The following is a 27,713-nucleotide window of genomic DNA, read 5'->3' on the forward strand; positions in this document are numbered from 1 at the left end:
TTAGTATTTGGTTAAGCAACTCTTACAAATCTAAAAACACACCAGAAAATGTAAAAACACACCAGCAAATATAAAAATGCACCAGCAAATACAGAAACACACCAGAAAATATAACACATCAACAAATCTAAAAAACACACCAGAAATAAAAAAAAAAACACCAGAAAATCTTTAAAAAACACCAAAACTAAATCTAAAATCAAGCCAAAAAATCTAAAAGAACCCCACCAACAAATCTAAAAAAAACACCAGAAAATACAAAAATACAAAAACAGCAAATCTAAAAACACCAGAAAAATCTAATAAAACACCAACAAATCTAAAAAACAAAAGCAAATAAAGAAAAAAACACCAAAACAAATCTAAAAACACACACCAGCAAATCCAGACACATCAGAAAATCTAAAACAAAACATCAGAAAAATCTACAATCATATCAGAAAATCTAGAGAAAAACCAAAAATGATAAAAAAACAACAGCAAATACAAAAACACACCAGCAAATCTAAAGAAAACCACACCAGTCAATATAAAACAACCCCAGCAAATCCAGACACATCAGCAAATATAAAAACACAACAGAAAATCTGAAAACACACCAGCCAAAACAAAGACCCACCAGAAAATTCAATACTGTCACTACTGAAGGATCTAACTCTATAACCGTTTTATATACCTAATTTATTACAGCTGTTAGTAATGGGTGTGACTGAAAGAGTAAAACTCTAAAATCATAAAAAATCGTTTAGCCAGATAGTTTATTGTACATAATTGTTGACGTCCTTTTCAGAGAAACGAGTAATTCAGCTTGTTTGTGTGTGTTAGACACACACAAAGCTTCAGAAAATCAAAGCCTGTGTTGGTATTGATAGGCTCTAGCATACAATCAGTAGCATACAGTGGGTGCTAAAAGGATTACTGTGTTTGGAAATGAACCCTGTGTACGACAAATTTGAGGGACAACAGACAGGATTACAGGGAGTGTTCCGGCTCCCTGGTGTGATGTTTCGGGAGACACTTTTACCGTTTTGTACACGACGTTTGTGCTCATTAAATTACTCAGTGAGAATAACAGTCAGGTTGTGATTAGACCGACGTGTTTCCCACTCAAAGCCGATTAGCCTGAGTTGAAACAGAGCCAAATGTTCCCCTTTTAAAAAACATCAGGCTACAAAATGAAAGTTGTCATGTCATTAGGACATTTAATATTGTTTAATATTGCAGACTGTATGAATTTCCATAAGTAATTAGCCCAGCATTCATACTGCTAACAATGGGAGGCATCATTCCTATTAGCGCCAGCAAATAATTACACGCTTATTCTCATTACATGAAACTGAAATGCTCATTAATAAAATCCAGATAGGATTTTCACATTTACAGCGAGAGGAAGAAAAATGAGCACATTTACTCCACATTCTATCTTTTATTCAGACGCTAATTTGAAATAATTGTGAATTGCTTTGCACAAACAATGTACTGGTATCATTTATTGTTCCTGGAGCTCTACTGCCATCTAGTGTTCACTTTATATTATAAAACTGAGGCTTTCTACTGGACCATCCGGATCTGATCTGATTTAAGGATGGTTTGAGCACATCACTGTTAATATTAAGGGTTTAGTACACAAATATCACCTTTCGACATTATTGAGTTTTAATTAATCGATTTGCAATGAGCAACAAAATGAGACTTTTCATGTCACTATATCAGTTATCCCAGTGTTCATATTGACCTGCAACTAATGACTTAGGTTATGATCAACAGTTGTGTAAAATTACATCTCTGCAAATGTACAAAATTTACATTTCTATTTTTTATGAGTAATACAGACACATTTACTCCATGAACTATTATTTATAGGATACAATCAGAATTCCTGTTAAAAACATGTACAAATTATTATTATTATTATTAGTAGTAGTAGTAGTAGTAGTAGTAGTAGTAGTATTGTTAATGTTTTATTATTTTAATACGTAGTATTATTATTAATAATTAGTACAGTAAAGTTCAAGTTTGTATAATGCTTACATGTTTATGATATTAATAATGATAATAACAATAATTGTATTAATAATAATTATTATTAAAATAGTAATTATTATTGCAATAAAATAATAATGCCAATAATAAATCATGTATTATTATTATTAGTAGTAGTAGTATTTTAATGTTTTATTAATGTAATATTATTTGTACAGTAAGCAACGTTTGTATAATGCTTACATGTTTATAATATTAATAATAAAGATAATAATGCCAATAATTGTATTAATAATTATTCTTATTATAAAAATAGTAAATATTAGTAAATAAAATAATAACGGCAATAATAATTTATTATTAATATATTTTTATTGTTAGTAGTTGTATTCGTATTGTTAGTTGTATTATTTTAATAATTAATTTTATTAATTAGTAGTCAAGTACGTTTGTATAATGCTTACATGTTTATAATAATAATGAGAATTAATTATAATTTATATTATAAACATAGTAATTATTATTGTAATAAAATAATAACAATGATAAATGTAATAATTATTGTTACAATTTTATTATTGTTAGTAGTAGTATTGTTTTATTATTTTAATAATTAATAAAATAAAATAAAATAAATAATAATTAGTATTGTTATTAATAATTAGTAAAGTACATTTATAATAATAATAATAATAATTGGATTAATATTTTTATTATTAAAATAGTTATTATTGCAATAAAAAATATGACAATAATAATAATGTATTATTATTAGTAGTAGTATTAGTATTGTTAATGTTTTATTATATGTAATAATTAATATTATCCATAATTAGTACAGTACGTTTGTATAATAATAATAATAACAATGATTGGAATAATAATAATTACTAATAATTACTAAATTACTAATTATTAATAAAATAATAACGATAATAATAATTATCGTTATTATTTGATATTTTGCTCCTGGAGCTGGACGTCATCTGGTGGTCACCTCTTATTATGAAACCGATGTTTTCTTTTGTGTTATTGCAAATGGAAGCACTACGAGCACTGGTACTTATTTATAATAATATTGAGCTCATGTGGTGCAGGCAAAAGGTAAACCATCAGACCATGACTGATTTCTGATTAAATGTTTGTGATTCTCCACTTTCTTCCTATTGTCATTATTTCTAACACAAGTCTGTGTAAAACAGAAACACGAAGTACTAAATTAAGACTACTTTATAAATGTAATGGATTATCAATGTGGTGAGTCCATGTGTTATTAACATGTTATAATGCTGACAGGGTGGGTCTACAGCAAAACAGCTCCTGAGTATCAGGGTTGTATCCTGAATGTTATCTGAGATAATGATGATTTTTATTAACGTACAGTACAAGGTTTGCTGATTTGAAACTCTGTGATGTGTTTTATAGTTTTTATATAAGCTGGTCACCTAATGATTGAAAAAAGGCTAAATCTGCATCCCTAATTTATACACATGCATACAGTGAACACACACACACACACACACACACACACAGAGTAAAAGAACCATTCCCCCCTCTTAAAAAATACCCTAAAATAACCAGAGGTTACCGACTGTACACACAAACTTCTGACTTTTTACAGTATATCAACTTATATATAGTGAACTAAAAAAAAAATACCAATAAACCCCTCAAAGTCTCACAGAGCACAGAGACATTCCTTCATTACTTAGTTTTGCCTTTATTATATACACATTTAAAAAATCCTATAACATATCAAAAGGAAGCAGATATAATTCAGCATTACACATCCAACAATACACGATCATATACATTCAGAAATGTGAACCGTGATAATAAACGACACTCAGCACAGGTTTGAGATTGAGAATCACAGCACTTTGATTCACTTTGGAAATGAGAAATCAGAGAGAAGAATCATGTTCCACGACTCCTCTGTACTCAGTCATGTGGACCCGACCTGCATTAGCACCGTATAACCAACATGAACAAGCGTTACCTCGGCCTGAATGAATTAAATTCTACAGCAAGCATCATGTGACGCAAAGCATGACAGACGTTTATCATCGTGCACTATATAAAAAACATAAGTTAATAATAAAAATAACAATTTATGATGGTATGTTTTGTGCGGTGAGCAAGTGCATGCTAAGATTTATCGATAAACAGATGCAAATATGACTAATGATGCACTGTAACATTTTATATTTTCAAATATTGCAAGATTTCTAGGATTTCACTGTCTGATAAGATTTAAATGCTTATGTTTTGTTTTTAATCCAATAATAATTCACTATTTAAGAGCTCAGCTATTGGGAGGTGCACTCAAATGTGCTTCCAGTGCTGATCCCAAGACCGGATAAAATAAGTTGCACCAGAAAGGGCATTGGGGGGAAATTTATAAGTGCACACCTAGTGTCAGTCCCAAACCTGGATAGCTGGGAGAGATGCGTCAGGAAGGAACATATAAACTGTACCAAAACAAATATACGGGCGAACAATTTACTGTGGTGCTGACTTTTGGTACAGCCAAGAGATGTTTGTTTTTGGACAAAGAAGTACAAGTGCTATCAGAGGAAAACGTGTCAAAAATATACATACAGCAATATTATTATGCTGTGGTGTACAAAGTTCTGCAAAGTCTGGTAACTGTGTAGCAAGGCATTGCCATTTCTGGCTAGTTATTATAACTGACTGGTCCTAAAAGGAAATTTGTTCGGACGATCAGATGTTATCAAAAAAGCTTAAAAAACAGATCTGCAACTAATCAGAAGCCGCAAAAACATGGGTAACACTGTCCACATTAAGATACAACTCATTTTTCCCCTCATCTGTACTAAGTAGACAAACTGTGTTTGAAAACAAAACGTTTTAGCTTTATAAGTGCAGCATTAATAGCAAAATAATTTATAAAAATGATTTCCTGAATCATCTAAATCTTTATTATAAACTTGAACAGTATTGACCAACGTCTCGAATCGAATAAATGCTTCTGTAATAAGTGCAGTAAAAACATAATAGATTAGAGAAATAAAATACTATAAAGACATTCCTTCCAGAAACGCTCCAGACAAAATAATACATGGAATGTGCTCGTGTGTGATTTTACTGAAGGTGATTTTCAGTTTGTTGTAATGGTAGCCAATTATAAGTTATATTAATGGATTTGATGCTTATTTTGGATTTAAACCACACATCACACATCATGGTTGCTTGGGACTATTTTACTAGTACTAGTACAAGGTGAACATGTGTCCCCGATTCGAACAAGCTTGGCTTGAAATTCACTGGTTAGACCTCAAAACATGAGCAAACTTTGCACAGCATAAACAGTTTAGTTAAACCACAGGACCCTGTTACACCTCTGGGCATGTGGTGAATAAATAATGCTGGCTGTGTGTGTCTGCTGATCACAATTAAACAAGAACTGTTATGTTTCACTAATAAAAACAGCCAGTTTGGAGGAAATTTTCTGTATTTCACACACACTCAGGACTCACATGCCACGAATCAACACTCTGCAATGTGAACTCTAATTAACCTGTCTGATAGCCTGAGAAAACATCTTTTGAAAGTAGAAAAAAGAAATTTGCCCAAAAAGTTTCTGAAATAGTCCTTCAAGGGTCAAAAACATATGTGCTGCACATATCTTTTCAAAATGTAATCAACAGTGCAAAGCAGTCTGGGAAATGAAGTCGGTAATACATTGTAGTGCAGGTAAAAAAGAATGATGTATCTCTTTTTTGTCTGGGGCAATTAACTGATCAGAGATCAGAAAAATATATATATTCCTTTAGAGTATGCAGCTAGAGTAAATGTAAAATACCCTCATTAGGATTTGCACTTACACTACTGTGAACCATGAGGGGAAAAAATAAAATAAAATAAAATAAAAACCTGTATTTTAAATACAGCAGCAGGAGAGCTGAATTAAATGAGGGTCTATGTCTTGTACACAAGTGCAAATTTTGGAAAGTCTGTGGACATCAGGATGTGCTCGATCTCTGAAAAGGCAACCATCAGATCACGTGATTACAAAATGCAACTGAAATATTACTATACTCATTATGTATTTCCTGTATAATTAGTTAACATGCAGTTACCGGATGTATGTCTGAACGTTTCACATGTTCGATTAATAACTATTTCTGAGGAAGCTGCTGTGAATTCTCGGTGCGCATACGAATCAGCGTCAGCACGAGCCGGGTCTACTAACACGTCCCAGATCCGAGCAACTTCTCACAATCTTGCAGTCGAAAGCAAAAGACTCAAGTAAGAGAGACATTCATTTGGTCTCTGTACAGACTGAAGCTGAGAGGTATGGTTCATCTATTAAAACCCTGCAGTTACATCGATTGTGACCCTCATTTACGAAAGAGCACCACCCACAGTGAAGAATAGATAGTGTAAATAGTGCTCTGTTGATGCAGTCGAACGTGGATCTGAGCGAGGCGACCACATCTAAATATCAGATATAGTGTACATCTCACAGGACTCGTTAGGTACATGGAAATGTATCCTATAGATTAGCTGCAATTCTTTGGCTACGACATTTCTCGCTTGAGCTTTTACAAATCCCTTGCAAATTCCCCTCCTGAGTTAAGTGAGAAGAAGAAACAGTGGACGGACGACAGCGAGACGAGATACCCTGGATCACCCAAGGAGAACAAGTACATACAATCCAGTCATCGAGCAGCAGGAAATTCAACAGGAACGTCCACACCAAGACAGCAGCACGAATCATTTAAGGTAGGAACATAATCATCAAAAGTGCCGTGACACTTTATATGGACTTGTTACCAATCAGTGCATGCAAGTGTATATGTGCGTACCACTATGACCATTATGAAAGAAGGGTAACATCCAGACCCTGTTATCTGGACCCAGCTATCCAGAACTATGTATCCACTATATAATAACTGAAGACTTCTTAAAAAGCCTCCAAGTGGGGTCTCGACCCGAAGGTTGAAAAACGCAGCATTAGAATGGTCTACTTACAGGTGGTTCTGATGTACCAGCACCAAAAGTAGAAAAAAAGCAGTTGTAGCGTAGCGGTTAAAATACTGTACTAGTAATCAGAAGGTCAGTGGTTCAAACCCCACCACTGCCAGGTTGCTGATGTTGGGCCTCTAAACAAGGCCCTTAACTTATATTGTTTATTTATTGTTTATTTATTTCCAATTTACCTTACTTGCATATCTTTGGTCTGTACGAGGAAACCGGAGCTCCCGGAGGAAACCCACACAGACACGGGAAGAACATGCAAACTCCACACAGAAAGGACCCGGTCCGCCCCGCCTGGGGATCAATCTGTAAATTATCACAGTACTGCCAGTAGTCGCTTTGGATAAAGGTGCCCGCTAAATGCTAAAAATGTAAATATTCATATTGTTATATTTTAATATGATCAACTACAAATGAATTTCAAATTGATTATAATTGTTATAGGCTGTTATTAAAATAAGGATACAACCTGCACTTGTTGTATAGAGAGTGAAAGTACGCATCAGAAGGACATGATTATTATTATTAAGAAGTCCAGATAACAGGGTTTGGGTTTACACACCAACAGTGTTAAAGCTGGAAAGGCATAAATAACCCGACCCCATTTTTCCCACCCGCATGCAAACCAAAATTCAAAGAAAGTGAAGGACTGAGTGGCAGACGTTTGGGGTCTAGCTTAGGAAAGCACTAGCTGAAAAGTTCACGAGCAGAGAACATGATAAACACTCGGACCGTTTATCTCTGGTCCTACAAGTTAATGGCTATGAAATCGGTGGAGGTAGAGACTCTTGATCATGAATTTGATCCTCTAAGAGAACGTTCCCTCTTCAGCGTGGATGTGGAATGCTCGATGAGGAGCGTACAATCTTCCCTCCAAACCAAACACAGTTTATTGCGGTGATCTCAAGTCCACACATTCATCACATTTATCCCAGTGCTTTCACTTCCACACTTGAGAGCCAAGCGTTTGATTGTTGTCTTGACCCAAGGTCCCGCCCATCATGGGCTGCCCGTATCCAGGCATGCGGTTTGTGCCGTAAACGTTCATACCTGCCATCTGCTGAGACATCTGAATGAAAAAGCAAACATATGATTGCAATGTTCTTTACAAGTGTATGTAAACTTTTGACTTCAACTGAGCTCTGACCTGTGCGACGTTCCACTGTAACTGCTGAGCCTGCTGCACCGTGTAACCCTGCTGAGGCATCGGCGCTACACCTCCCATCATGCCACTCTGCACTCCCATCATAGCTCCCTGTACTCCGGCCATGTACGGAGAGGGGGCGGCCACGCCTGGCTGCGCCATGACACCCGGCTGCCCCATCATGTTCATCTGAGGGGCCATCATGGTTCCCATCACACCAGGTTGTGTGGGAAGAGTCTGGTAGTGCCCGTACCCAGCTGCAGGGGCATAGCCCATCTGAGGTGCTCCCATGTACATGCCAGCTGTACGTAACACACACACACACCATAAGAGCTTTAAAAGAAATGTCACACACTACTGAGCGTAGGTGATTTAGCCAAAGCCTCCCAGTACAGTGTTACATACAGTGTTGTGCAAAAGTTTGGACACCCCTGGTAAAATTAAATGTCTTGTCTCACTGTGTGAAAAATTCATTTTAAAGCGCAATTACATGTAAAACATGACCTGAAAATTACTGCTTAAAATATTTCATATTTCTTTTATCCAATATATTAAATTCATCAAAATGTGAACTAAAATGCAGAAAAATGTCAGTCATCCTGAGATTCGAACCCCTGATCTCATCAGTAGTGGGTTAGCGCATTTACTGCTACACCACCCAAGCGCAGACTATAGTAAAAATTAAGTCAAACAAGTCTAAAACATTAACTTTTATATTTAAATAATTATAATTGCATGTTATTGTTTTTATTCTGGTGTAACACCTCTCGATTATTAAAGGCAACTTATTAAACCCCAAGCAACACTTTACAATCCTCCATCATGACACAGACATACAAATGTCCTAAATCTGTTTCCAGTAATGCCAAGTTCACACTACACAACTGGATCTCTTGCATTTGGGAGTCTTTTAAGTCATTGTGTAGTTCACACTACACGACTGATCGGCGACAGGGGGTCACACGCTGCACCATCTATCACCGGGAGGAATCTCAGGCGAGTCTACCTGGTCTCCCAAACTACGTTTTGTCACAAAAACACTCGCGAGAAGTGATGAGGGGTTTAATAATACCACGTCCAACGATCGAACGATTCACACATATCGATCAAGAGCCAATTCTCGAGCCCAGAGTAACCGCAGAGTTGTTTCTGAGCTGCCACATATAGCGGCGAGCAAAAATCAGGGCAAAAATTGTGTAGTGTGAACTAGGCATTAGGGTACGACCACCTGTGAGCATGTCTAGCTGTTTCCGAGATACTCTGTTCAAGTCGGCAAGCCGTAAAAAAAGTCTTATTTGTTTCACGCCTGTTTTATTACACCATCAGCCCAAAATCTGATATATCCATCACAGTGACACATGCAAAAATAGGCCAAATAGGTGAGGCTATTCACATCTTTGAGGGTTGGTCAGATCGGTTATAATGCTGCCTTCTGGGTGTAGATGAACTTATTTCTGTGATTCTGAAATATTTTCCTACCGTGACCAGCCATGCTGGTCTGAGGTGTTATGCTGCTGTACAGTGACAGGATCGAATCTTTGGACATCTTCTTGCTGCTCTCCTCACTTTTGGACGGTGGGTCCAGGAAGAGGCTAAGGTTTTCTGGTACTGATGCTGCTGCCCGGCCTTTGGGGATAGAACTGGGTACAGAACTGGAGCCAGGCTACAGTGGGACAGAACAGCATTCGTTTAGAGAAATGACCCAGCTTTCATTGGTCTTAAATGTAAGGCAGTTGTTTTTAAGTGAGTGATGGCAATAAGAGTGGATGATCCACCTCCCATTAACAGACCTTGTCCATTCAGATTCAGTCAAAGTTTAATGACTTTTGTCAGCTAAAAGGTCATGAGAGGGCAGGACTAAACACATCCCCACCCTGTCATAAACCCTAACGTTACAAGGTCAAATCTCAGTTCATTATTGATATTATGGCTGCTGTCCAATCTGAAATGATCAGGTCCTCCTGACTCCCCTGCCCTGACCGAGAAGACTGTCAGACTATCACTTGCACCCCCCTGCCAGCAGCCGTCAATTGCAACAGCAATTAATGAGGACCCCCATCAAGTTCCTTCATTTAAGCACAGCTTTTGCCCAGCCAAATCGATAGCGCAGCTGAGATATGAACTGCAGAGCTTGAGATCTTAGTAGTGGAGGGCTAGCGCATTAATCTGCTGCACCACCCCCCATATGAGTGCCCCCATACGGTCACTGTTCAAAGGAACAGTCGATTTACACGCCGATATTCTTTGTACTGTTTTGATTCTGAATCTGTGGCGCTGCATACCACCATAACCCCTAGATACACTCTGTGAGGAGTTTTGCATGTTCTTGTAGGGTTTCCTCCCACCTCCCGAAATCATGAACAATGTGTCATGGATTAGCGCCCTGTCAAGATTTCTGTTCCAGACCTAGGGGCTGTCCCAGTGGTACAACAGCCCTTTAAAAAGGTTCATGACCACTTTAGAATGGACTCCAGTTTGTATCAAATGAAGCAGAAGTCTTACTGTGCTCCGGGCTGAATGTGAGCTGGAAGCAGGCAGGGAACTGAAGAGATCCAGCGCAGGACTTTGCTCAGGACTTGCCTTTCCATTGGCTACAGGAGCTAAGGAAACAGGGGTGTCTATACAATAAAATAAAACAGAGCATTGTGAAGCCGGGGCTAATGTTGCCCTTTTTGACACACCACAGTGTTACTCTGCTATTACATGGGTAAACACATCACTCAGAAGCCCAGAGCTTGTTCAATCCTGGCAGCCAAATTTGTTTTCCTGATGCCTAGCAAACATGTGACTCTGTAGGCAGCTCATGAGAAAAAAAATCACCAACATTTTTCTCTTTATCAAAGAAAAGTGTTTCTTGCAGCGTAGTGCTGAGGGTTTGTCCTCACTCTTGATTCCAAACTGGTTGCTAATTTAGTCTCATCTGTTCAAGTACAAAATCTGACGTCTTCATTTGAGGTGCTGTCTCTCAAAAAAGTTTGGACACCCCTGATCCAATTCCAAGACCCACACATTCTCTACAGGGAATATACTACTATCTACAATCTTCATACTATATACAGTTAACTGTTTATTGGCCATATTTGTTTTCCATTTAAGTCTTAACAAATGTGCACTGTTCGACTCACTGTACTCCAGTTTGCTCAGGTTCTTCACTGCATGCTTTGAATTTATGGCCTGCAGTACATCTTCCATACCGCAATTAACCAGGCTTAAACTATGCCAGCCACTCATTTGCCCAGTGGGCTTGGTAATGTATTAATGATCTGTTCACCCATGTAATGCATATGAATACATATCAAAAGATTACCTAGCCCTAAAAGGTCATTTACAGACAGCGACTGTTTTGGACTGTTCTTGAATTGCTGAGGTGAATCCTTCTTCTAGAAAAAGACATAAAACATTCAGTCACCCCATAATTCTCTCCGAAAAGAAACTGTTTTTTTTTTATATTGTTCATATCTACAAATAACTGACCAGCTTCATCTTCTCGAAAACAACAGGTGGCTCCTTCATTACGTTATCAATCTTCTCTTTCTGCAGGAGACGACAGACAACAGTTTAGAAATACAAGGCATGATATTACTGTGGATAATTAACACAATCTTACTGAAAATACAAGATAAATCAAACAGGTTCATTTCACATGGACATTTTCGGCATTTAGCAGACGCTCTTGTCCAAAGCGACTTACAGTACTGTGACAGTATACTGTCTAAGTAATTGAGGGTTCAGGGTCTTGCTCAAGGGCCCAACAGTGGCAACCTGACAGTGGTGGGGCTGGAACCAGTGACCTTTCTATTACTAGTCTAGTACCTTAACCACTAGACCACAACTGTCTACCAGTTGCATACCAAGTGACTACAAGAATCAAAGTTAGCCCAATACATTCAGCACGCTGCCTACCAATGCCCACCACAGCCTCAGTGCTGTTATTCTGGCAAAGGGGGGCTGCACAAAGTTTGTTTGTTTGTTTGTTGTTTAACGCCATGTTTACACAATGGTCATTCCCATGGCATGATAAGTACCTAGATTTTGTACAGGTTATTTATTCATGTTCTTTGTCTAGTGTCCTTTTTTGTGTTTAGTTCTAGATGTGTATTATCAGTCTTGTATTTTTCAAAAAATTGATCAGAGGCTCTTGGTTTTGTTAAAAATTTCAACCATTGTATTTGGTATTGCAAGTCTTTGACGTTCTATGTTATATTTTGTGCACTTTGTCAATAAATGTTCAATGGTGTATTTGTGTATTACAGTGGTCACATATCGGTGGGCGTTCTCCCTTCACCAGGTGGGGCTGCACAAAGTACTAAACGCAAATGTTGTAATAACTAAATAGCATGTGTTAAAAATGAATTTATTCTGTTAAAGGTACGTCATATTTTAGTGTGAAATTTAAATAATGACCCAGTGACCATGATTACATTGAGTGTCAAGAACAGTACATATTTCTACAAGCCATTTCAGAATAGAAAGGATATAGAGACCCTAGACTCACTCTGAACGCCTGGATGTCGATACATTTGTCGATATATTTCTTCTTTTCATACTTGTCCCGAATAAAAGTCTCCACTGATCTACACAAGAAGGTTAAAGTAAACCGGCACTGGAAAGAGTGTGTTTTTTCTATACACACACGACCATAAGTAAAGGATTGTTATAAAAGGATACTGGTCAGTCTCTGCCTGCTGGAAGCACTCAGGTAAAAAGGCCTCGTAGAGACGCTTTGCCTTGGCGTTTCCCATCTCCTGCATACACTACATAGCAAAGTAAAAAAGGATAAAAGAAGCATCACAAACCAGTCTATTGATCTGATCCCAAACAAACATCACTAGATCGATAAGTGCAGGGCTTAGTGTGTGTTCACAGTGGGGGCTTTAAGCTTGACCCCAAATATTTTAACTTATCCACCTGATTATATTATTATCTTATAATAATCAATATAATAATGCCTGCATTTCTAATGTTTGATCAGCATGTTTAGTTAGCACCTGTAATGAACTGTTTGCTATCAACTTAGTTTAAAATCTACATTGTGGACCTTAAACTGGCTCTGACATGGGAAGAACATGCAAACTCCACACAAAAAGGACCCTGACCAATCCACCTGGGAATCAAACCCAGGGCCTTCTTACTGTGAGGCAGCAGTGCTACCCACTGAGCCACCGTGCCGACCGACTGTCCATATGAAACTCTGGGATGTGTTTCTATTTTGATGTGACGAGTCAAGCTTGTCGGCTAACGGTTAAAGGAACTTAAAACTAAAAACTAAATTTGCATCCCTAGTTGATATGAAAAGTTTGTTTGTTTATTAGGATTTGAACGTCATGTTTTACACTCGTTTTACACTTTGGTTACATTCATGACAGGAACTGTAGTTACTCATTACACAAAATTCACAAGGTCATATCGAACACAGTCATGGACAATTTTGTTTCTCCAATTCACCTCACTTGCACGTCTTTGGACTGTGGGAGGAAACCTGAGCTCCCAAAGAAAATCCACACAGACACGAGGAGAACATGCAAACTCCACACAGTGATATGAAAAGAAAAACTTAATAAAAAGACTAAAATGTTAAAACTGTACAATTCAGTCCTAAATTTCTTTCTGAAAAATGTTTGTGACCCATCTTTAACTAGCTCTGTGAGATGTGTTCTGATTGGTCAGGTGCTTGGCGACACAGACAAAAGTAAATGAGGGAAAAAGTATCCAGTGTGAAGACGCCCTGATTTCAAACCTACCTGAATTTGCTCCTGGGTCCACTGGTCCAGGTTAACAGATTTAACCCGGGATATGTGGACGCCCAGGTTCCGGTGGATTCCAGCACAGCGGATACAGATGAAGATTCCCAAATTCCAGGACGCCCATCTGGGACCTAAAAAGAGTAAGGGGCACGAAAAGGAGGTGAGAAAGGACGAAATCTTTACAAATCGAGCTTAACTGGGCCCAAGTATCGGCTTGTGTTTGGAAAAAAATAATGTATTATTATTATTAATTATTATCAACATTAAAATGTTGTATGTTTTTTAAGAAAGGAAAACTGTGGAAAACATCCCGTGTCTTATTTTGTTCTCTGTATTAAAAAGCACTGAAGAAAACAGAAGTCAGATGAGACATGCAAAAAATGCAGCACACTTAGCATGGGAAACATTCATAGTACTGCTTTTAAACAACAACTATTAAGACAACTTCCTGTTTTTCACTTTAAACAAAGAGCGTTTACGGTGTCTGTGTAAATCCAGCCTGGTGCTGATGCACAAAATATTCCAGCACGAGTCTGTACTTAAGACGTGTATAAATACATAATCGATGTTCACTCAACACCAAGACGCTATTTAAACCCACAAGATCCAACTAAAGGATCAAAGAGAAGAAACAAGGTCGGGTTGGAGGCAGGAGTCTGATAAGTGCGCTATAAAGATCCACTGCATCAGACAGGCTTACAGTGTATCACAAAAGTGAGTACACCCCTCACATTTCTGCAGATATTTAAGTATATCTTTTCATGGGACAACACTGACAAAATGACACTTTGACACAATGAAAAGTAGTCTGTGTGCAGCTTATATAACAGTGTAAATTTATTCTTCCCTCAAAATAACTCAATATACAGCCATTAATGTCTAAACCACCGGCAACAAAATTGAGTACACCCCTAAGAGACTACACCCCTAAATGTCCAAATTGAGCACTGCTTGTAATTTTCCCTCCAAAATGTCATGTGATTTGTAAGTGTTACTAGGTCTCAGGTGTGCATAGGGAGCAGGTGTGTTCAATTTAGTAGTACAGCTCTCACACTCTCTCATACTGGTCACTGAAAGTTCCAACATGGCACCTCATGGCAAAGAACTCTCTGAGGATCTTAAAAGACGAATTGTTGCGCTACATGAAGATGGCCAAGGCTACAAGAAGATTGCCAACACCCTGAAACTGAGCTGCAGCACAGTGGACAAGATCATCCAGCGTTTTAAAAGAGCAGGGTCCACTCAGAACAGACCTCGCGTTGGTCGTCCAAAGAAGCTGAGTGCACGTGCTCAGCGTCACATCCAACTGCTGTTTTTGAAAGATAGGCGCAGGAGTGCTGTCAGCATTGCTGCAGAGATTGAAAAGGTGGGGGGTCAGCCGGTCAGTGCTCAGACCATACGCCGCACACTACATCAAATTGGTCTGCATGGCTGTCACCCCAGAAGGAAGCCTCTTCTGAAGTCTCTACACAAGAAAGCCCGCAAACAGTTTGCTGAAGACATGTCAACAAAGGACATGGATTACTGGAACCATGTCCTATGGTCTGATGAGACCAAGATTAATTTGTTTGGTTCAGATGGTCTCAAGCATGTGTGGCGGCAATCAGGTGAGGAGTACAAAGATAAGTGTGTCATGCCTACAGTCAAGCATGGTGGTGGGAATGCCATGGTCTGGGGCTGCATGAGTGCAGCAGGTGTTGGGGAGTTACATTTCATTGAGGGACACATGAACTCCAATATGTACTGTGAAATACTAAGCAGAGCATGATCCCCTCCCTCCGGAAACTGGGTCGCAGGGCAGTGTTCCAGCATGATAATGACCCCAAACACACCTCTAAGACGACCACTGCTTTATTGAAGAGGCTGAGGGTAAAGGTGATGGACTGGCCAAGCATGTCTCCAGACCTAAACCCAATAGAACATCTTTGGGGCATCCTCAAGCGGAAGGTGGAGGAGCACAAAGTCTCGAATATCCGCCAGCTCCGTGATGTCGTCATGGAGGAGTGGAAAAGCATTCCAGTGGCAACCTGTGAAGCTCTGGTAAACTCCATGCCCAGGAGAGTTAAGGCAGTTCTGGGAAATAATGGTGGCCACACAAAATATTGACACTTCAGGAACTTTCACTAAGGGGTGTACTCACTTTTGTTGCCGGTGGTTTAGACATTAATGGCTGTATATTGAGTTATTTTGAGGGAAGAATAAATTTACACTGTTATATAAGCTGCACACAGACTACTTTTCATTGTGTCAAAGTGTCATTTTGTCAGTGTTGTCCCATGAAAAGATATACTTAAATATCTGCAGAAATGTGAGGGGTGTACTCACTTTCGTGATACACTGTAAGTCTTCAGTCATGTGTTGCAGATACGAACACACCCACAGCACAGAGAAGTCCGGTGTGTTCGGGCTTTGACTGGATTCAAACCTAATGAATCTGACAAATGATTTTGGCTTAAAGACAAGAGGGAATAAGCTTAGCTCTGCTTCCTGTAGGCAGAGCTCAAAGTGAACATGGCATTCAAAGTACGGTAGCTGTGTGCCAACTTTTATTGATTTAGAAATTTGATTGTATATTCTGTATATACTATAAAGCAGCGATCCCCAACCTTTTTTGCACCACAGACCGGTTTCAAATAAGATATAATTTCACCAGCGGGGGCAGGGGCGGGGCATTTAAATTAGAATAACTGTACTACTCACAAAGGAGCTTTTTTCGCTGCAACGAGACGCTGCTCCCACCTAGGGGTGATTAGAAACAATAACACCCGTAAAAAGTAGTGTTTTCATTGCTGATGTAGTGATCTCTAATTATTTCTTTTTTCTGTGCGGCCCGGTAATAAATGACCCACAGACCGGTGGTTGGGGACCACTGCTATAAAGCATTAAAACATGCTTTTGGTTGGGGGAATGGCCTAACAGCTTTGGCCTAGGGGGGATAGAACAGCCTAGATACTGCTCTCTGTGTGAACCCATCACTGGTGGGTGAAAAGAAGTGGCTGGCAGCAGCAGACATGGTAGGGTGGGCTGCAGCAGTGGAAAAAGATTGCAAACAACTGTGTATGTATGTGGATGTGACTACGTTCAAAGAAAATGGAAGGAATCAATAAATTAATAATAGGGATGTAACTTTTGTAATTGTATTTTATTTTTAAAGAGAAATAATAAAAGGAAACTTTGTCATAATTTGTCTTCAATTTCATTTTGTTTAAAAAAAATCGTTACATCCCTAATTAATGACTTTATAAATAATAATAACAATAATAATAATAAGTCATTTTGAAATACAAGCCAACTTTTCCTAACTAGGTCGAGGAAACCTGACATTTTAATTAGCTTACTTTTCAAAAGAATTCCTTTAATCATGATATCTCAGAGATCAGAGCTCGTCCTATAACGAGAATGACACGAGTGCCCAACACAGATGGATTTTATTATTTATTCACTATGAAAATCCACTCTGATGAAGAAGCACATGAATTATGCAAACAAAAGCCGGAGGTAATCAAGCTTCTTTCTGGACAAAGCGACAGGCCACTGTTCATTTTCTCTGTAGAAGCTTGACACAGAGCTGTGATTTGTACAACAGAGGCAAGTGACACTGATACACAGCGACAGTGGAATAGAATTTTTCTACATTTTATGCAGATTTTATGATGAAAAATGCATATGAAACAACAGTAACACATAATAATTATAATCATTATACAATAGACCATATATTTTTCAGCCCGGAGAATTTTCTGGTCGCCCACAAGAGACAAAATCTTAGTCAACATTATTATTATTAGCAATATTCACCATAATTATATTTAATATTGTTGTTATATCATCATTATTATTATTAGCTATTTTTATTAATTATATTATCATCCTTATTATTATTATTATTATTGGCATAACCATTAGCATCCTTATTATTATCATTATTTATACCATTATTATTAATTTTATTATTATTGTTATATTATTATTAATAATATCATTATTATTATTATTGTTATTGTTATTATTATTATTATCATTATTATTATTATAACTATTATTGGCATAACCACTATCATCCTTATTATTAATAATATCATTATTATTATTATCATTATTAATACCATTATTGTTTATGTTTATATACTTATATTTTAGCAGACGCTTTCGTCCAAAGCGACTTACAGTACTGTGACAGTATACTGTCTAAGCAAGTGAGGGTTAAGGGCCTTGCTCAAGGGCCCAACAGTGGCAACCTGGCAGTGGTGGGGTTAGAACCAGCGACCTTCTGCTTACTAGTCCAGTACCTTAACCGCTAGGCTACAACTACAGTTATTATTATTATTATTATTATTACTATTATTATTATCATTAGCATCACTATCATTATTATTCTTATTATTATTGTCACTATCATCATCAACAACACCATAATTATTATTATATAATTATTTTCGCAATCAGCTTTTTTTATTTACTAAAAGATGCTAAGAGCTGCACTGTGCATGCACACACATTTGCTATTAGCATGAAAATGTACCTTTTTTGTGGGGTGGGGGGAGGGAGGGGTCTGACTGTTGTGTTTACTGTGTATTGAAACAGTTCAGTTAAAATAAGCATCTTAAACCGACAGTCACCGGCAGCCCTACAGGCCGCTCCTAATCCTCATCACATCCTCCTCTCATCCACTCCTCGCTCCTTCATCACCGTGGACCGACGTCTCCATGACAACCGCAGAATTCAAATGAGCCTCACTACCAGGGAGCCGCGGGCCGGAAATGTCAGCTGCAAAACCACTTCCTCCCTTTCTTTAATCCTCGTTCTGTTTCACTTCTACTGTTTAAACACACACGTGTGCGCTTATCAAAGTCCCTCAGGTCTTTATTCTGATCAGATCTGCTGCTTTCAACACGTGAACTCGGAATAACAACCAGCAGGCCAACGTTTATTACAGAACTGACTGTCACGTGTGTGAAAGGACTGTGTTCTGTGGAAACACAATCCTGTATTTATGGTGCCATACCCGGCCCCGAAAAGCCCAGAATAGATCCTGTGTATGAATCGACATATCTAAAGCCGGCACAGCTATTATACTGCTATTTATTTATTTATTCTGGTTACGTCTGGATGCAAGCCTTAACCCTAAAGGTATTCTTACCTATCATAAATCATTAATCATACAGACTCTAGTTGAATAACAGATTAAATAAAAAGACCTATTTATGGCATTTTTTTGCATAGCAGATGCTTTGTCTATTTAATTTTTAATATACGACCTTATGCTTCTCCCTCAGGCACCACGCAGTCAGTGCTTCACTGTCTGACACTTGTAAGCACATAATGCACAGATTGCACAGACATTTAGATTCAAAAAAGTGTAATTTTTGCCAATTAACCGTCATCAGTGAACGTTAAACTCATAAGCTACAAGTAGGGATGTAACGATGCACCACAACACAGTTAAAAATCAACTCAATCGAATCGATGTGTAACGATTCAAATTGGTTTACCTGTATAATGAATTGATATTCACTTTAAACAGCAGAGGGCACTGGCGCTCTTCACCTCGCCTGGTTGACGTCACTACAGGGTTGCCACCAAATTTATTTCTGTGAGGATACTTCCTTTATTTGTATTATTCATTTATTTATTTATTTATTTAATGTGGGATTTGTTTTTTTTACACAAAAAGGGAAATGTGCAGCATTGTTTTGCATAGTTTGTACCTAGCTCAGAAATAAAAGGACATTCATTATTTAGATCAATAAAAGATAAGCACAAATACAGTATTTTATTTTTTTTAAAGAGAAATAATAAAAGGAAACTTTGTCATCATTTGTCTTCAATTTGTTTAAAAAAATCGGGAAAAAATTGTATCATGAACCCAGTATCGTGATTAGCATTTGCATCGTAGGTATTGTATCGTTACATCCCTAGCGACAAGCTTATAGCGTCCCATCAAATTATAACCTTTGACCGGAGGCATAACAAAGGGCTGCACCCACCCAGTACTGCACCCAGCCAGAACTAATCCAAACATTGTCCCATTACATTCACATGATAACAAAAATAGCACGAGCTGACCCTGTCTGCAAATCAGCTTGAATTTTTTTGGAGTTTGATTGAGGTTCTTTATCTACCAATCAAATAATCCTTTGTTGCAATATTTAATCCATTTTTCTTTTCTGTCCATGTACAAGCTACAGCTACAGTGTCGTGGTGGCTGCAAACTTCTTTTTGAAATTAAGCTCAGCATACAAAGGAACATTACATTCTCTGGAGATGGACTTGTAGCCTTGAGACTGTCCGTGCTTTTGCACAATTTTAGTTCTCACATCATCGGACAATTCTTTGCTCGTTTCTTTTCTGCATGCTCGGACGCAAAGATCGAGTCACTTTCCTCCGTTTAAACTAGTTGAGTTTCTATATTCTGTATATGATTTCTATACTGCAGCACCTGTTACTTGTTATATGTGGCTTTAAGTACAAATTAAGGGAGCATCACATTACTGAAATCCAATTATTCATCAAGATTTTCAGGTGGCAATAATTCTGTGGCCACTGGAGAACTTCCACAACAATTATGGACCCCACTTTGTATTGGAACAGAAAAGGGCCTTCCCTAAACTTCCGCCACAAGACTGGAAGTGTGTCATTTATTTACTAGAACTGCTCATTCGTCTAAGCGATGAGTGTGGCTGAAACAACTACACCTGATAGTTAGAAGGGAGTGCACTGACTGTATTAAAACAATGATTGCTAGGGATGTAACGATGCACCACAAGACAGTTAAAAATCGGTGCACATGTGCCACGATTCGACTTGGTTATTCATTTAAGATGAATCGATATTCACTTTAAACAGCAGAGGGCACTGGCGCTATTCACCTCGCCTGGTTGACGGCACTTCACAAAGTTGCCAGGTAGGGGGATATTCCAGCCAAATGTATTTGTCAGGATACTTTCTTTATTTGTATTATTCATTTATTTATATAATGTTGGATTTTTTCTCAGAAATAAAAGGGCATTTATTATTTAGATAAATAAAAGATAAGTACAAATACAGTTTTTTTTTTTTTAAAGAGACTCTGTCATAAAAAAAAAATCGTATCGCATCATGGGTAGAGTGTATTGTTACATCCCTATTGATTGCTACGTTACACACACTTTCAACCATCGAAGCTCAGATCATTCCACTACATGAACCAGCCATCGCTACAAGGATTCCAGTGGCTGAGACCGACACTGTAAAGCCTGTGATTATTTAGCAGTTGCAGCTGCTGCAGAGCTGGACTCGAGTCAGCAGTGCTGAAGGGCAGCGGCTATAGCGTACAATCCAGGAACACTCTGTGGACTGAAGTGCGTCCACAGCAGCCAAGTTCATACGCACAGTGTCTCGGAGCAAAGTCAGAAGACTGCACCGCTGTGCGAGGTCAACAAAGGACTTTAGTCAGCATAACGGGCGGATTTCATCTGACCAATGACGAAACACCTGAGTGTAACAGGAAGAACAGGGCCGAGCAGCGCAATAACTCTCAACGGTAAACAAACAGGATATGGTGCGTGCAAAGGGGAAGTTACAATGTCGTAAAAAAGGCCCGAGATTCAATCTACAGGAGAAGGAAACACACGCACTGCATTAACAAGTACAGAAACAATGAAAGCGGAAGCTTCCAGACCGTTCTACAGCATACAGTCCAGCATGACGTGTACGCTCCTTAGAAGTGTTAAAAATAAAACCCGATTCAGAGCATAGCAAACGTCACCAGCAGGAAAACAATACTCCAAGCATCCCCGGGCGGGGCGGTCCGGGTACTTTCTGTGCAGAGTTTGCATGTTCTCCCCGTGTCTGTGTGGGTTTCCTCTGGGAGCTCCGGTTTCCTCCCACAGTCCAAAAGCATGCAGTCAGGTTAACTGGGGACACTGAATTGCCCTATAGGTGAATGTGTGTGTGTGTGTGTGTGTGTGTCTGCCCTGCGATAGACTGGCGCCCCGTCCAGGGTGCTACTGTGTGCCTTGCGCCCATTGAAAAGCTGGGATAGGTTCAGGCACCCCCGGTGACCCTGATTGGATAAGCGGATAAGAAAGTGAGTGAGTGAGCTGGTGTGAGCCACGCTACTAGTAACAGCAGTGCCTGAGTTCTAGGGGATCGAATCCCAAAAAGAAGGCACATGGCTTACACAAACCCTAGCCATTGGATGGACACATATCAGTACACACCCTTGGTGAAGATCCCAAGCCAGGATAAAACAAGGAGGATTGCATCAGGAATGGTATCCGACGTTAAAAACTGTGCCAAATCAAATTTTTGGATAAATGATCTGCTGCAGCGACGTCTAAAAGAGCAGCTTCAAGGAATAATTCTTTTTCTTTTTTAGGTTTGATGGTGTGCAGGACGACACTAGTAGTAGAATTTGTTCTTCGTTTTAAAAAAGAAAAATGTGGACAGAATTGCAGAGCTGAAAAGTCAAATCAGGATTTAGCAGTAATTGCATATTTTTTCATTCTGGCTTAAGAAATAAAAGGAAAATTTTTACATTTATTTTTGTATTTAGTTAAAAAAAAGAGCAGCAACATAACATATAAATTAATATCACATAAAACAGTCAAACCTTGGTTTTCGTATGCCCCTATTTTCGTATGATTCTTTCGTCTGGTTTTTTCTACCTCGAGTTTCGAACGCTGACTCGGTTTTCGTTGAACCGTACCGATCGCGTTCGGCCGTTTCCCACGTGACTCGGTACGGGCCAACGTGAACCAAGACTCGCGCGGCCATATCGGGGTATCCCTCTGCCTTCCTCGCCGGCTTCCATACGCCAACAGGACTCCTCAATAAAGGTAAATGTGATGTTAAATGTTCATTTATCCATTTCATTACTTATTTATAATCATTTCTCATTGTTTTCTGTATTTAAAACTACATTTATTCTCTATAAAATGTTTTTTTTGTTAATATTTTTGCCTTTCAGGAACTCATTCATTGTATTTACTTTATTCCTTATGGGAATTATTGTTTCGGTTTTCGTATGTTTCGACTTTCGAACGACCTTCTCGAACGGATTATCGGTGAAAACCGAGGTACCACTGTACATAAATAAAATCATTTTATAGAAGTATTTACCAACCAAAAGCCACTGTTATTATAATTTAGAGTGAAATATTAAGCTTCACTTAATCTCAAACACTTTCTTAAATCAACGCGTCTGCAATTCTTCTGATGGGAAAACGGGTACAGCGTCATATCAGCTTCCCATTACTGCACTTGGTTGAAATCAGCTCTAACATAGCATGTTAGTCAGCTAGCATTAGTCATCTGGCTAAAAGGGAAAAATCTCCTTATATTTCTTTCTCTCTGCCATGATGTTTTAGCACACCGTTCCCGAAGGACATTAGTTTGAGTTTAAACCCTCTCACTCTAGTGCCTTTGTTTTTTTCACACACAGTCTGAACTACATAACGTTTGTATGTAGCATTAATTAGCATCTAGAAAGGCCTTTCTGACACCCTCCTATTTTTATCTGGGCTTGGGACCGACACTAAGAGCGCACCGACAAGTGAACCCCCCAGGGAGGAGGCCGTTCTGCCACCTCCTCGGACATTAAACAATACTGCCCGTGCAGACACCCAACCGGCCGATGGCACAACTAAGATTCGAACCCCGGATCCTGGGACCTCAGCGGTAGTGAGCTAGTTTACTGTACTGCTGCACCACTCAAGCACTTTGTAGCGGGAATTATTTGGGGTGACCGAGTGTTCTTAGAACATGCTATTTTTAAACAGTGTGCACTTACTGGGCACTTTAGAACCAACCTGTCGTGATGGTATAGCGTGTAGGTGTTCAGACAAGCCTCTTTCTTTCTGCACAATTTATACTGGTATTTTTTCATCCTTTATCAGGGTCAGTTTCTGACCACAGGTTTAGTAAGGCCGGGTGATGGATTATTCTTAGCTCAAACGTTGTTGGTTGGTTGGTTGGTTGAGTTTTATCGCCATTATAAGCTCTGTATTTAGAGCCATCTCTATGGCGTGCCATTTGTATGTTTTAAAACATTCTTATTAAAAAGGATGTTAAAACCATGAAAGGGGTTTTAGGATACAGAGATATATGTTGTTTACATGTGCATCAAAACTGAAGAGGTTAAAATTACAACAAATGTTTCAATTTAATGCTTTTCAGAAATTTCTGAACATCACGTACAGTTTTCTGTCCTGGGTAAAAACTTTGCATTCACATAGAATATGTTTCATTGTTAGGGTAGTTAAGCAATGAAGGCACTTTGGGGCCTGTTCTCCTTTTAGTAGATGTCCGTGTGTGAGTCTTGAATGTCCTATCTTGCATCGTGTGAGGGCTACTTGGTCCACCCTCTTCTGGGTATAGTTCATTTTGTATGGTTGTACGCTTCGTTGAATTTTCCTGAGTTTGATAATGTCTTGTAAGTCCCAGTTCTCTTGCCATTTCTCATGTACATAACTCTTTATGAGGGGTCTTAAGTCTGTTGGTGGGATGTACATTGGTGTTAGCTCAAACGTAACCTCAAACTACAACCATATAACCGTCACTGGTGTGCAGAGAATGCTCCACCAACCAAATTGTGTCTAATTGGTGGTGGTTCTGTTATATATTATACTACAGATAGTCTGACTAGCCATTTTTCTCAGATACAAGCACAAGCCACCCCAGTATTTCTAAGGTTTAGCTTTAGGTTTATGAAGCCTGGATATTGTTAGTTGATGGACTGTGCTTAATTCGTCAGTGGCCCTGTTCTATTCATAACAAGCTGCACTGAGCCAAGTGGTCAGTAAACACACATGGTACAATGCTGTGGTACCAGATACGCTCATTCCATCAAAAAAGCACCAGCACACACAAAATAACTGGTCAGTGGTGGTGCTCTGGTGGTCCATTTCGACAGATAAGAAGACAAACCTACATACATCAGTTCTGTTTTTAAGTAGACCGTACTGGTGGACTTTGTGGGTGCAGTTTCAATGACCAGTTCATAACACACCTTCTTTCCTGAGCATCAGTGGGGGTCCGCCAAATGACCAAGTATCAGGGAAAAGGACTATTTTTATATTTAAATTGACATTTTCAGCATTTAGCAGAGGCTTTTATCCAAAGCGACTTACTTTATACAGTCTAAGCAATTCAGGGTTAGGGGCCTTGCTCAAGGGCCCACAGTGGCAACCTGGCAGTGGTAGGGCTTGAACCAGCGACCTTCTGCTTACTAGTCCGGTACCTTAACCGCTAGGCTCCAACATTCCTTTTTAGTGCAGCCATATGGCCACATGGTGGATGGACAACACACTACCCTATTTATTACTACACTACATGGCCAAAAGTATGTGGACACACCTCCTAAGCCAGGCCATTTAGTCCAATATCAGTGTTTGTTTGTTTATTAGGATTTTAACGTCATGTTTTACACTTTGGTTACATTCATGACAGGAACGGTAGTTACTCGTTACACAAGAATCATCAGTTCACAAAGTTATATCAAACACAGTCATGGACAATTTTGTATCTCCAAGTCACCTCACTTGCATGTCTTTGGACTGTGGGAGGAAACCGGAGCACCCGGAGTAAACCCACGCGGAGAACACGCAAACTCCACACAGAAAGGACCCGGACCGCCCCACCCGGGGATCGAACCCAGGACCTTCTTGCTGTGAGTAGACCTACCATGTTGCCGGACTTCGTGGGTGCAGTTGCAATGACCAGTTGGTTACACACCTTCTTTCCTGTGCATCAGTGGGGGACCGCAAATGACCAAGTATCAAGAAAAAGGACTATTTTTAGTACAACATGGTGGATAGACAACACACTACCTTATGTATTACTACACTACATGGCCAAAAGTATGTGGACACACCTCCTAAGCCAGGCCATTTAATACTCCAACATCAGTGTGGAACCCATAAACGCTCTTTCATAGAAATAGGCACAAATGCCCACAGACACATTCCAAACTTTTGTGGATAGCTACAGATGGTGGGAGACCTCAGTTTTGGGTTTTGCTGATGGTTTTTAACTAGAATGCCAAATAAGCTCAGGGATAAATGAGCACCTACAATGTGCATCTAACAGATGGGTTACAGTCAGTAATTGTATACACTTGTATACACAGTGCACCTCTATGCGCGTGCAGCAGGATTCTTACCTTTCGCGCGACAGTCGGCACAGAACTTGTTCTCCGGCAGCGCGAGCAGTGAGCTGAGAACGTTCTGGTACCGGTCAACGTCCTTTACACAGTTCCCCGTCATTTCTCCACCCAAATACCGCCGATTTCCCCTCGAATAAGCGCTGCGTCGTTACTCCTGGTGTTAAACTGTCGAAATCTGATTTCCCTGTGAGTGGTTCCCCCGGCTGAAACGTGAACCGACCGTTAACGAGATAAATAACCAAGATTCAGACCGGCTAGTGAACGGATGAACGTTAGTTTTATGGACCTTTTAGGTTCTCAACTGTTCTTTACTAAGTCTACATACTCACATTTAAACACTGTAGGTTTGTAAATATAAAAATAGTAACGTTTTAACGGCGGTAGATTAGCTGCTCGGTATTTCCAAACACACCAGCTGCTTCCTCACAACGCTAAGGCCAGGAGTCGATTCAAACGATCCGATTCTGCGATTCCAGTCGCAGAGAATTGAGTTGACTCTCAGCTTTAAGAGTCGATTCCACAAAGTGCAACAGACAATTATGTTTGTTTGTTTATTAGGATTTTAACGTCATGTTTTACACTCTTTGGTTACATTCATGACAGACACACGGTAGTTAGTCGTTACACAAGGTTCATCACTTCTCAAGGTCATATCGAACACAGTCATGGACAATTTTGTATCTCCAATTCACCTCACTTGCATGTTTTTGGACTGTGGGAGGAAACCGGAGCACCCGGAGTAAACCCACACAGGGAGAACATGCAAACTCCACACAGAAAGGACCCGGACCGCCCCACCTGGGGATCGAACCCAGGACCTTCCTGCCGTGAGGCGACAGTGCTACCCACTTAGCCACCGTGCCGCCCCAACAGACAATTAGCACTGAACGAACAGAAACCAAATATCAGCCAAACATAAAATATATAAAAATAATAGTAAATATGGAAAAATAAAATACAGCACGGTGACAAATAAAAGAAAAACACTAGTAAAAATGTGTAACTCTACATTTACATTTTGAGGTCAACGCTCCAAAATTATGGAATGCACTACCCAACTTTTTAAGATCTGCAGATTCTGTAGATTCTTTTATAAAACAACTAAAGACTTATCTTTTCAAGCAGGCATTTGTATAATGTTGAATGAATTATTTATTCATTTTTATTTATTTATTTGTTTTTATTTATTATTATTGTTCATTTATTTTATGTTGTGTTTTATTATGTAGATGAGTGTGTATATTTTGTCATGCAATGTTTTTGTAAAGCACTTTGTGATTCTTATCTGTGAAAAGTGTTATATAAATAAATTGTACTTACTTTTACTTATTTACAGCAGGGTGGCAAGGCGGCTAAGTGGGTAGCACTGTCGCCTCACAGCAAGAAGGTCCTGGGTTCGATCCCCTGGTGGTCCCCTGGTGGTCGAAGGTCCTAGGGTCGATCCCCCGGTCCTTTCTGTGCGGAGTTTGCATGTTTTTCCTGTGTCCGCGTGGGTTCCCGCCGGGTGCTCCGGTTTCCTCCCACAGTCCAAAGACTTGCAGGTGAGGTGAGGTGAATTGGAGATACTCAATTGTCCAAGACTGTGTTCAATATAAACTTGTGAACTGATGAATCTTTTGTAATGAGTAACTACCGTTCCTGTCATGAATGTAACCAAAGTGTAAAACATGACGTTAAAATCCTAATAAACAAA

General features: G+C 39.1%; 1 protein-coding gene across 1 annotated transcript; it reads right to left on the bottom strand.

Moving 5' to 3' along the window:
* Window positions 1–3,683: 3,683 nt before the first annotated feature.
* On the bottom strand, window positions 3,684–26,336 carry smap2 (small ArfGAP2). Its single transcript, XM_063010260.1, has 10 exons — window positions 26,018–26,336; window positions 13,873–14,006; window positions 12,800–12,885; window positions 12,627–12,705; window positions 11,606–11,665; window positions 11,439–11,511; window positions 10,634–10,749; window positions 9,611–9,794; window positions 8,135–8,433; window positions 3,684–8,056 (listed from the first exon to the last, which is right to left on the bottom strand). Exons 1-10 carry the CDS (start codon window positions 26,118–26,120, stop codon window positions 7,928–7,930), a joined length of 1,263 nt encoding a protein of 420 aa, XP_062866330.1. The 5' UTR covers window positions 26,121–26,336; the 3' UTR covers window positions 3,684–7,927.
* Window positions 26,337–27,713: the final 1,377 nt, after the last annotated feature.

The sequence above is a fragment of the Trichomycterus rosablanca genome, chromosome 2 (assembly GCF_030014385.1).
Source record: "Trichomycterus rosablanca isolate fTriRos1 chromosome 2, fTriRos1.hap1, whole genome shotgun sequence".
Lineage (NCBI taxonomy): Eukaryota > Metazoa > Chordata > Actinopteri > Siluriformes > Trichomycteridae > Trichomycterus > Trichomycterus rosablanca.

Bases quoted from the DNA above. Each gene is read 5' to 3' on its own strand.
- smap2 (XM_063010260.1), bottom strand. From the start codon at position 26,120: ATGACGGGGAACTGTGTAAAGGACGTTGACCGGTACCAGAACGTTCTC. The intron at 12,706-12,799 runs GTATCCTTTTAT...CTTCTTGTGTAG, and splicing joins CAGCAGGCAGAGACTGACCA to ATCAGTGGAGACTTTTATTC. The intron at 8,057-8,134 runs GTCAGAGCTCAG...TTTTTCATTCAG, and splicing joins TACAGTGGAACGTCGCACAG to ATGTCTCAGCAGATGGCAGG.